At 43.5% G+C, this 11970-nt stretch overlaps 1 protein-coding gene across 1 annotated transcript; it reads right to left on the bottom strand.

The window, feature by feature from the left end:
* Positions 1-398: 398 nt before the first annotated feature.
* Positions 399-10874, bottom strand: haspin (histone H3 associated protein kinase). Its single transcript, XM_068727080.1, has 15 exons — positions 10439-10874; positions 9457-9591; positions 9071-9214; positions 6888-8778; positions 6141-6279; positions 5557-5708; positions 5247-5435; positions 4788-4873; positions 4497-4559; positions 4321-4412; positions 3101-3180; positions 2678-2766; positions 2028-2170; positions 1794-1896; positions 399-875 (listed from the first exon to the last, which is right to left on the bottom strand). The coding sequence occupies exons 1-15, from the start codon at positions 10597-10599 to the stop codon at positions 674-676; spliced, it is 3669 nt and encodes a 1222-aa protein (XP_068583181.1). The 5' UTR covers positions 10600-10874; the 3' UTR covers positions 399-673.
* Between the last annotated feature and the right edge of the window lie 1096 nt (positions 10875-11970).

The raw sequence follows: 11970 nt of genomic DNA, 5'->3' as shown, positions 1-11970 counted from the left end.
AGTTAGAACCCAGAACTGTAGATTAGGCTACAAATATCAGGACATTTTGAGATCTGATTCTGCAGATTACCTGGAGTCTCACATAGTGTGGCTGTTGATTTGGGCTGTAACTGATGATTATTTAGTTCTATTTATAAAAAGAAATATATATATATATTAGTCTATTAAATGTCTTCAAATTCCTTGATCAACCAACAGAGGAGACCCCAAAGACAACAGCACCTAGGGAGCTTTTAGCATTTTTGGTTTATCAATTTGAATGATTTTGAATAAATTATATTTTAATAACCATTAGAAACTAATTTCTGTCTATAGACTTATTATAAATCAACAAATCACTTCGGTACTAATCTAGAATTGCAAAAATCGAGATCACACTTTTAGAATGGGTTAAAAATCTGATAAATTTATTGAGTATGTATACTTTTTTCTGCATATATACAGTGTTTATGTATTTAGAATGCATACAAATTATAAGTGGACATAAATAGTTATTTAAAAAATGTGCAGCTAATGAAAGAACTTAAAGAAGCTTGAAAATAAAAAACATGAATACATCATTTTCAAAATGTTATTTTAACAACCTTTGTAAACACTGACGATTAAAGGAGATCACTAACAGTCTTGACATAGATGACGGAGGCAGACTAAAGATGAAGCAGACACTATCAGACTACTGAAACATGGGGCAGGTCTGCAGCGCCTCGGTGGCAGAGCCGTACTGGAGGACGTTGTCATGGAAACCAGTGAGCTCCTTTCTCATGCCCTTGATGCCCCTCCCTCCCTTCCCCCGGTACTTCATGGAGAGCAGCTTGGAGCAGAGGTAGTGGAGCCACAGCACGTTGGTGTGGGGGTGGTAGTTACTCCAGTTATTCCTGAGACAAGTAGAGATGTTACTTTAACACATATATATTTTATACACAAGAAATGAGACTGATGGGGTCTGTTTACAGCAATAATTCAACATTTAGGGGAGTGATGCAGACGTCCTATAAGTCTCTAGTAGAGATCTGTAAATTACAAGGTAGTCCCGTCCTAAAGCATACCCTGCTTTACGGTCCATTTCAACTCCTAAATGGACCATCATTTACTAAATGAACATCATGCTGTATTGAAGAAGACTTGAAACTAGAGATTGAGACCATAAACTCATGATTACTGAGTGTTTGGAATTTCCTTACTAATCAGCTGACTTTTTATATGTGTGGATTGTTAAACTGCTCCATGCGACTCCTTAACCCTAACCCTAACCCTGTACGGAAATGTGAAAACACACCCCCACCACAAAAACTAAACAAATTTCACAAATATATTTCTGATGCGCACACAAATGTTTTAAATAAATATAATACAAACGAATATACAAATATATGTATTTAAAAATATATGAAATGTTCATTTAAAACTTGCAAAGTCACTTTTTAGTGTTCCGATCACAATATAAAAAACTGTGGAGCATGAAAGCATAGTGGCACAGCAGGCTAGCTTGCCAGCCTTTGAATGAGTGAAATCAAACAACACGCACACCAAGGACACTTCTGTCACAGTGAAGGGAAGCAGATTACTAGAGCCAGATCATTTGCCAATCACAGCACAGTAGGGCGGGACGAGGCAGAACATATATCTGTGAATCTTACCTCTTATAGATTTGGATTCTGTTTTTATATTTAAAAAAATATATATTTTGTGTGCAATGTGAAATATTTTCACGTAGTCATTTATATAGAAATCAGTGAATCCCTCTGTGTGCATTCAGTACTACAGACTGATCAGACTCTGGAACAGACACTGACCCATTCTCCTGTCTCATCAGTCTGTAGATGTCAAACTGGTAATCTCCCCGGCCCATGAAGAGCTCCTCGTCATTGGAGATATCACAGGACACCGTCAAACCATCTGGAAAGAGCAAAACATGTTATAATACCATTATTATAATCATATCTATTATTATTATTATTTTCATTATTATTTTTCAGGGTTATAACAGGGCACAAAGGTTGACGAGAGGGAGGTGAAAAATATCTCACCGATCTCCAGTCTGGAGAGAGAGTAGTCGATGATGCGGACCAGCACCCCTTTGGTTTCCAGAGAGTGGGCTGTTCCATTCAGGAAGAAGCTCCCCATCTTCTGCTTGGTGGTTTTGACCAGCACATTGCCCCAGTGGAGGTCCCTGCAGTCAACCGAGCCGTCAAAAAGAATATGTCACACTAAACGACGTGAGCTACATTCTACTCTGAATCAATCAAATCATCGTTCAGTCATAATACAAAGTTGTGGTGACCCAATCGATTACTCCGTGGATCCATTCAAAACAGAAATCAAGAGGGGGACATTATGAGCTTTGCCTGTGTGGCACGAACAGTTAGTCGGACGACATAAAAACATATTCAGCAAACATTTGAACAAACTGTTTTATTGTTCCAGTTATATCTTCTCTAATGTGCACATTTGCTGGTTTTCTACATCTTTTATTACAGTAAACTGACTGTATGCATTTTGGACTTTTGGTCGGACAAAAGACATTTGAATGCATCACTTTGGACTTGTGATGGACGTTGTATAGACTTTATATACACTGTCTCATCCTGTTCGGTGTGCCCAAGGCCTGACGCATGCAGACAATCACGTGTGCTATCATTTATTTATGTGTGTGTATGTGTGTGTGTGTACACTCTACCTGTGTTCAAATTGTAGCTCCTGCTCAGCAACAGCTAAGGCAGCAGTGACCTGATGAAGGATGCTCTTGGCCACCACCAAAGACGCCAGCTTAACGACACAATAAAGACTTGAATTAGAGACCCCACATGTACTCTCAGGCCACAACGAAAACTAACTGTTTAGAGGCTAACGGTGAGATAAAATACAGCTTTCTTCCTTGGAAATGCACAGTGTCTTCAATCTTTCAGCAGTTCTTTCGGCATGCATATTTAACTTTAAGTTGTAATGCAGTCTCTTTATTAATGTTTGAGCACATTTTTATAGCTGGCGGACTAATGTAATGAGCTACATCTAGTGTGATGAGAGTGTTCTATTTGAGGAAAGAGTGCTTGAATCTCTGGCTACAGCAGTGAAAGAGTTTCTGCCGATGCAGAGTGCCTACCGCGCCATTGCTGTTCTCCAGGTCGGCGCCTCCGAACTCGAACTCCAGGATTATGAATAACTGATCCGTTTGGAAGAAGTCTAAGCAGAGAGAGAGAGAGAGAGAGAGAGAGAGAGAGAGAGAGAGAGAGAGAGAGAGAGAGAGAGAGAGAGAGAGAGAGAGAGAGAGACCTGATGAAAAAGACGGACCTGATCCTAGAGAGACTTTTGTCCCCCCGTTAAAGGCAGACCATGTAGTGAAAACATAGACTGTATATCAGGAGTGGGCGCAGTCACTGTACCGCTGCACGTTGGTTTGTGGACGGCTATTTTTAAATTTGCCTGACGTCATTTTGGTTTTTTTAGCAATCAGAAGTGACACGAGAGAGTGGAACCAAGTACAACCGAACCCTGAAGAAGACATTTGTAGGTGACCAAAACGGTTACAACTGACCCTTCACTAAGCTCCTCCCCACAACAACCAGTCCCATCCTTTGATAGTAACCGTAACTAGGATGGCCTGTCGAGCTTTAAGCGGTGTGTAAGGAACCTGCAAGTCAGCAGATATCCTCAGTTTAGGGGAGAGAGGATTTGTTTTGTCTGATACGGATGTGTGTAATGTTTCCTTTCAGATGCATATTGTAGTCTTTACCGTCTACTTCTCTCTGAGAGTTCACAACAATTAATCCAGAAATCTGCTATGATTTTTGGAATCTCTCTCACTGATATCGCTCACATGTCATATTGACAGTGCCTAGCAACAGTAACCGAGGTGAGGGGACGGGCTTTCGCGAAGGGCCAAATAACAACTCCCAGACTGGTGTTAGCAACCTGTCAATCACAGTAGCCCCGCCCTAAAGCATACCCTGCTTTATGGTCTATTTGACTCTCAATGGACCATCATTTACTAAATGAACATCATGCTGTATTGAAGAAGACTTGAAACTTGAGATTGAGATCATAAACTCATGTTTACAATGTTTACTGAGGGAATAAATCAAGAGAGAAGTAGAGTCATTTTCTCATAGACTTCTATGCAATCTGACTTCTTTTTACAAACAGAGTAGCCAGAAGAGAGAAAGCTAGTTTAAGGCACTTCTGAAAGGGCTTCTCTTTTCAGACCCGAAGGTTGCCGCCTGGTAATAGTCGAGGTGAAACAAAGAAAAGCCTCTTTGAGTTCCATCAGCCTCTGCAACCTAAAAGACATGTTGACAAACGAGACCAGGCCTTCCTCTTACTGACCTGGTCGGTCATTCTCGGAGCCTTTCTGCTGGTCGAAGGTGTCCCAAGCATTCAGGAACTCTGGAGGGTAGCGGCCCTGAACGCAGTGGAGGCTGCGAGGGAAAAAGTCGAGTCACATTAACAAACCCACTGAGGCACTGATGGACGAAAGACAGGAAATCAGAGAGAGTCCTTACTCATTGAGGCCGATAAATCCGTGAGTCTTGTTCTGTTGCTTCTCTTTGAGGCTGCTCAGCTCCCTGGCACACGCACGCACACACACACACACACACACACACACACACACACACACACACACACACACACACACACACACACACACACACACACACACACACACATTTAGCTGAACTGCTCTCATGCCATTTCCCATCATTGGGTTTCACTTAACTGAAACATTCAGACCGTATGACTCCGCTCCCCCTTATATTATGGATCCCAGAAAAACTACTCCATGTACTACTCACTTTGAGATAATTATCTCATGGAGAATCTCTCCAAAGGTCTTCTGGTCCTCTCCGTTCACCTTCTCGCTGCCCTCTAGTGGAATGATCTGCCAAGACAAGAGCCACTGTTTTAAAGCACAATACACAGATGCTCATATATTTTCATTAAACTTCTGTAGCAAATCCCAAACATGTGATAAAATGTTAAACTCAAGGCACGCTTGCTGGAGCTTCAGAGCGTTTCCCACAGACTTCTTCAACAAATGACGTACACTCAGATGTCATCAACCGTTTGCCATCATGTGACCACACGTATGACACCTGAGCTCATTCACTGAAGGCAGCCAAGGAATGCAGTCAAAAGCTCTCAAAAGTAAGTGAACCTTGAGTTTGTAATATTATGCCACAAACATTTCTGAAATTGTAATCTAGCCTAACACACAAAGTAATGCACACAAACATTCAAGGAAACATACATACTTTGAGTGCTACAGTGTCTCCTGAAGCATTGGTGGTGGAAAAGACCTCACCGAACGTCCCCTCACCTATCTTCACACACTCTTTCATACGTTGAGGGAGTACGCACTCCTCCCACGGCAGAGGGCGCGGCTGGCCGCACTCGGCACACACCTTCTCTGCGTCCGACAGATCGGCGTCCTCACGTGCAACCTGTGGCAAAAAGACATGTAACAACCTATTCAAACGCAGAGCATGTACTCGAAAATTGTGACGTGTGTACGTAAGTGTGTGTGTGTGTGTGTGTGTGTGTGTGTGTGTGTATACACTGTACCGGGGAATTGGTGCTCAGCAGCTCTGGCCGCAGGTGTTTGGGGAACAGTGTTCGAAAGGGTGTGGCAAAGAGGTCCTGACTGACGTCGGCCAACACCGCTCGTCGAGGTGTTCCTGGCACCGCCGGCCGTAAACTGCTTGGAGTGAGCAGCACTAAGGAGAAAGAAGGAGGGATAATAATGTCAAAAAGGACACAGTCATTGGAACGGCAGCTTGAAATCAAATTCAATAACAACTAGGGGTGTAACAATACACGTATTCGCATTGAACCGTTGGGTACGAGGCTCACGGTTCGGTACGCATTACGAATCAAACAATACGTTTGAATAATACTATTGCATTTGGAAAATGCAGAAGCTTAAATTGTGGAAAATATAATGTTCTCTCTGTGAAGCCACGGCGCTCAACCTGGCAACCCACCCAACGTAACAGACAACATGCTGTCTGACACCCGTGACACTACTCATTCACAACTCATTCACCAGCGAGGATTGTGAATCGTGGCATTATCGTATTGAACCGAGACTGAGAATGTTGTAAACTGTTAATAATAACAACGTAGATGTGCACGTGTGTGTGTGTTACCCTTGCGATGAACAGAGAGGGCAGCCTTGAGTCGACTCCAGGTGTGTGTGTTGGGCGTCAGGTCAGCCAGCAGAGACGACAGGTTGAGGCGACTGGCTTTCAGTGGGGTGGAGAAACTCATGGCGCCCCCCGTCCACTCCTACACACAGGACGGATATCACAGTTTGTCAACGGCAAAACAGCTCCACCGTCTCTTTACACCCCCCCCAAGCAATTAACATTCAATTACAGTTGAATACAAGCAAAAAACAATACACACCTTAAACCAAAAAATAGTTTGTCCCTTTAACATTTTGCAGATAATTTGGGGTTTTATTTGACCAGGCTAAGAAATAAAAACAACAAAATGTACTTTGTTTACACTGTGCCAGTTAACTCAATGTTAATGAGGGCAATACATAGACTTTACTGTCAAATAGTTTTCATTGAGCTGGTCCAGGTTTTCCAATGACCCTGATGACGATCATTCAGAACAACTATATAGAAATAGACAGCCTTCTCGAAACATAAATATACATAAATGTCCTCTTTACCAGGAATATGCATATAAAAAAATACCACCACCTGAAAAAACAATAAGTAGGGACCCTGCTGATGGACTTTGCCACAACCACATTGTTAAATACTGCAGATGAACTGAAACACCCTTTCTGTTCAATTATCTTTCTTTTGTCAATAACCATAACTGTCAATTAATGTATGGAACCCATCAGTGAGTAAACGTGTTTGTGTGCATGCTGTTCTCACCGGTTTGTGTTGTGTGGAGATGAGCTCGGTGATGCTGCAGTCCGCCGCCCTGCTCCTGAATGCGTGCGTGCTGCCGTTGTTCTTCCAGCGGCTCACGCTCAGACCGCTCACACACGCCTTCCTGGTCGTCCCAGGCCGATCCGCCGACATGCTCCTCCTCGTCTTCTTTTCTTTAGCAGCCGGATAAGTCTTTTTTTTTCCTTTGCGCGGAACGTTGCAGGAGCTCTTTGCTTCTTCTTCTTCGGCGATCTCCTCTCTGGAGCTAGTTGAGAGTCTCTTTGCGACGTAGACGGACGTTTCTTTGCTGCAGCGACTGGCATCGCTCTCAGGCTGGTTGCTGACGGCCGAGCCGGGTGCATCTGTGGGGGATTTGAGTGCGGCGTCTTTGAAATGCAGAATTTCCTTTAGCTGTGACGGAGATACTCTCTTCACCTCAACAAGGACTTTTGCAGTTAGACATTTCTCCTTCAGCGTCGTCGCGAGCGCTGCTGCCTTTCCCCCCGTTTCTGGATGGTTAGACCATATCTGCGCCACCAGGCCGCTGGTGTTTGTTGATGTCATTCTCTCTGTGATTTCTCCTGAAAGTATGATGTCTTCTGGGTCCTCTGAGTTATGTGTATGGTCATTTTCAGACATGTTTGCGTGGGACAAAGCCATTTTTTGGAGCTGAACTGTGCAGTTCTTAGAAAGACGTTCGCCCTTAACTGCTACAGCAGAAGGTGTTTGCACAGAGCTGTTGCTAATCGACTTGTCGGCTGGTAAATGTGTGTCCATGATAAACTCAACGCTGCAGTTGTTGTGGTGGGTAGATTTAACATAAAGTACTGATGCCGACTGCTCCATGGATTCCTGTGTGCGCAAGTGTTCGGCTGATAGCGAGGTGTTGGTGCGTTGACCGTCAGTCACCGAGGCCGCGTGTTCAGAAGACTCTAAACTATTTACGGAGCCTATACAATCACGGATTTTACTGTTGCTCACAGATAAATGGAGACGAAATGATGGTTCTGAAGACCGCGGGATTTCGGCCGAGCTTGAGAGTCCCAAACAGGAAGAGTAGGCCGTTTTGCCACATAGCTGCGACACAGCGAGCTTGTCCAACCGTTCCAGCTGCACGGTGCAGCGTTCGGTCAGACATCTCTCCTTCAGAGCCTCTGTAAGCCACTCTAACCCTGCTGCTGCCGACACAAAACGACTGCTGCTTTCACCGTCTGTCGAGAGCAGAATCACACTTGGCGACTCGCTGACATGCTTGGTTCTTGCGTCTTCCTCGCTGCAGCGACGTCTCTTGTTGGAGCTTGTGGGCTCCATAAACAAATCACCAGAGAGGTCTTTGTGGCGATGCAGGCCTGGCTCTCGCTCACCAAGGCACGACCGCAGCTTCTCCTCAGAACGAAGCCGGATGGGTGGTGAAGAAAGTGAAGGGGAGCCGGGCTGCCCTGGCAAATCCACGTCTTCTTGGAATGTGCTCAAGACACCTACGCAACTCACAGACATGAACGGCGGGCTGGAGGACTGGTCGTTGTAGGACGTGGGTTTAAAGCGTGGCCGTTTGCTGAAGGAGCCCGCCGAGGGAGTGGAGCAAAAGATGGGTTTCTTGGGGCAGGGTCCGAGGCTGTGATCCGTCAACTCGTTGAGGGAAATCTCTCGGAAAGGGTTGGTGCCAAAGCTGGCGGCCCCCGCAGTGTTCACCGAGTTCTCCGCACTCGACACCAAAAACTCTGGGGGGGCCCTTCTCCTGGTGGGCTGAACATTTCTCCTGGAACCGAAAGCCCTGGATGTAAAGTCGTCTGAAGAGTTGAGTGTGTCGTTAGATGATTTGGGGAGTTTGGGTTTGGTGGTAGCAGCACGTCTGCGACGGGTTACAAAGCGGCCCGCCGAAGGAAGATGGCCACTAAAGGAAACAGGAAAAGAGGAGGAAGAAAGCTAATGGTTACAGCAATTACTGAGGACATAAAGCTGGCGCATTGACATTTGATATTGATTTTAAATGGCAGCCCTAGATCCGAGATCCAAAACTGTTGCATTCACAATGAATGGTGGGTATTGTAGGAACTGAAGAAAACAGTTGGATCTGCTTGAAAGTCCTCTGTTATTACCAGTAATGTCAAATGTAGAACCACATATCGCTGTACATGCTGACAGCCCTTTGTGTTTACATAATGTGTTCTGCTCTGAGCACACACCTGGCTGTCCTGCTCTGCTGGGCGAGGGGAGGCGAGGCACTGCTGATGTTCCCCTCATCACCGGTGGTGTCCATCAGACATAACAGTGCTTTTCCCTTGGAAGGACGCACTGCCCGACCACTGGCGACGCTTGTCTTCTTCACTCTGACAATAAAAATAAAAAAAAGATAAAAAAAACAACTGATGAGCAAGAGAGGGCATGGAGCATGAGCAAGTGGGTCAGGAAATTATTATTATTTTTTTTAATAATCATTAAATAATCAATTAGTAATTGTCATGATAAGAATCTAGAATTGGTTAATTATCAACTTTTTCTTATAACAAAATGCCTATTAATGAAATAATGACATCCGTCAAAATTGCCAGCTGCACGTCTGTTCACAGACCTGGTGGTCTTGCTCCGCTGAGCGGGCTGAAGACAGGATGGAGAGGGTGCATTCTCCTCGTCACAGCTCCTCTCAGCCAGACACAGCATGGCCTTCTTCTTGGCAGGACGACTGGCAACGCTGGTCCTCCTCTCTCTGTGACGAGAAAATCAACACGTTCGTTAAAGGCAGAGATGATGTGATATCCAACATGAGAGAACATAGGTTAGGGAAAGATTTTTAAAACTATGATTCAAAAATAGATTAGATAATAATATATTGCCACATTTTTCTTCTTCTTTTTTTTTTTTTTTTTTTTTTAAATCATCGCATGGCATGAACACGCATTTTCGAGAAGGATCCCTTAAATCTGGTTGGTAAAGGACTGAGCTGGACTGTTAATAAATGACATTTCTGCACTGTAGTTATTATCAGATGATGCTGACACACAGTATGTGCTATATCAAGTGATATATGCATCGACATATCTATGACGAGCAAAAACAAAACTGAGGATATTCCACCATTGTTAACATCAGTCCATACTAGTGCCAAGAGAATCATATTTCATCGTTTAAAACTCAGTTATTAAACATATCCATATCATCACTATCAACATCAACATTGCTGTACACACCGTCATTATCCACCAGTCTCATGTTAGCAGCCGGCTACAATATCTATTTCAAATTGCACTCTTGCACAACTCTATTGCAGTTTACAAATTTCATAGAATATAAATACACTATTTTAACAAATATTTGTATGTCTGTACATAGTACTCTAATGTTTTTAGTAGTCAAAAGTTTATGTTGACATTTGTTGTCCTTGTTTTTAGACGAATGTTCATATCTCTGTAACAAAATACGGTCAAATACCGTGTATTCTGATGTGGGTCAGGTTAGGTCGAGTCTGACTTGAAGAAAGCCATTAAAACTCAAGTATTTAGTCTAAACCCTAAACGTGTGAAGCCCTTCTTGACTACCGTGGCTCGTGAACGTACCTCTTCCTCGTAGGTTTTGCGGGTTCAAACACGGAGCTGTCGCCGTCTGTTGAGCGCGTGCTGTCGAAGGCCTGGTTACGGTTCTCTGGGGAGATCCAGGCGGACAGCTTTCGCCTCTCCTTACCGTACGTCTTCAAAAATAACGTCTTTAAAGGCTTCATAGTTGAAATTGCAGACGTAACGGTGATAATAATCCAAACTTATATTATATCGACGGGCGAAGGAGTGTTCAAGCGCATTTAGCTAATATCCATCATCCGAGAGTTTAGCCAGGTAGCTCGACCTTTTGCTAACTATATGAACGCCCAAACAACAACACTGATCGACGAAACTCACTGAAACACTATTTAAGTAGCTGTTTAACCCATTCCACGATTAATTCCGTTATTTGTTCCCTTTTTTGTATCTTTTTCATTATTATCCCGAAGGAATCAGAATCCGCTGCACCCGCTTCTTGTTCAAACTGCTGGGCACCGATGATTGGTCAACAGCCGGTGAGGATATTAGCACAGCGCCACCTGGCGGATTGGAGTAGTTACAACTTGGATTATGAAGGAGAGAGGACGGAACAGCGTCTCTTATTAGTGTATGAAGTTGAAGTTGTAGGCCTACAATCATGCTTAGCCAATAGTTCTTTTGGTTAGTGCTCTACAATAGGGACTCAAATTCGACACAAAGTGGAACACATTTATGTGGCAAACAGTGGGAATGTAATCCTCTGACACACAGCCTGACCACAACAGACAATACAGTACTTAAGTCTAACCACCAGGTGTCCCCATTTTGTTAAACTACTGCCCTTTACTGTATGAGTGGGCAACTGCATCAGAAATTAAACAGGGTTACCTCTAACGCCAGTTTTCATTAATCTTATTGGCCCCACGAGATTGTAATGTAAAACTACACTAGCATGCATATATTAACAAGGACGGCTAACGGAAATGTGGTGGTTAGTTTTAGAGGTCACTAGGATTCATCATAAGGACGACAAATGTCTGTACCACTTTCCATTTTATATTTCCTTCAATGCACAGGTGTCAAACTCAAGGCCCGCCGAATCCGGCATGCGACATCATTTTATGTGGCCCGTGAATCCGCCAGCAAAAATAAAAATGACCAAAAAAAATAAAAAGTTAGATTTGATGATAAAAATATCTCCATGGTCGAAATTATGAGATGAGCACCCAGTCCAGCCCTTTGAGACTTGAATACTACCAGGTTTAAAGTGTTACCTTTAAGTTCCTTTATGAAAGGGAGTAACTGAACAACACAGGAATTAATTTCACCCTTTATTTAATGATTGCTGAGCATACACAGAGAATCCTGTTAAATTGAATTTCCCCCAAACAACAGATGTGCTCATTTCATAGGGGAAATCGGATATGAATGTTGCTTCATCATCCATAAATGTATTAGTAATGCACAAAGGCAACGAGTCAGCTTACTCTTTACATTAATATTATCATTATTGGGTACAAAGCTGTTGTTACAAAGTTATTATAGTGTCTGTATCGTACACTGATACTTTGGGT

Source organism: Cebidichthys violaceus, unplaced genomic scaffold (genome assembly GCF_023349555.1).
Source record: "Cebidichthys violaceus isolate CVI_PGR_0920_01 unplaced genomic scaffold, fCebVio1.0.p SCAF_4, whole genome shotgun sequence".
Lineage (NCBI taxonomy): Eukaryota > Metazoa > Chordata > Actinopteri > Perciformes > Stichaeidae > Cebidichthys > Cebidichthys violaceus.
The sequence above is the reverse complement of the archived record's forward strand: the minus strand, read 5'-3'. Positions and strand labels throughout refer to the sequence as shown.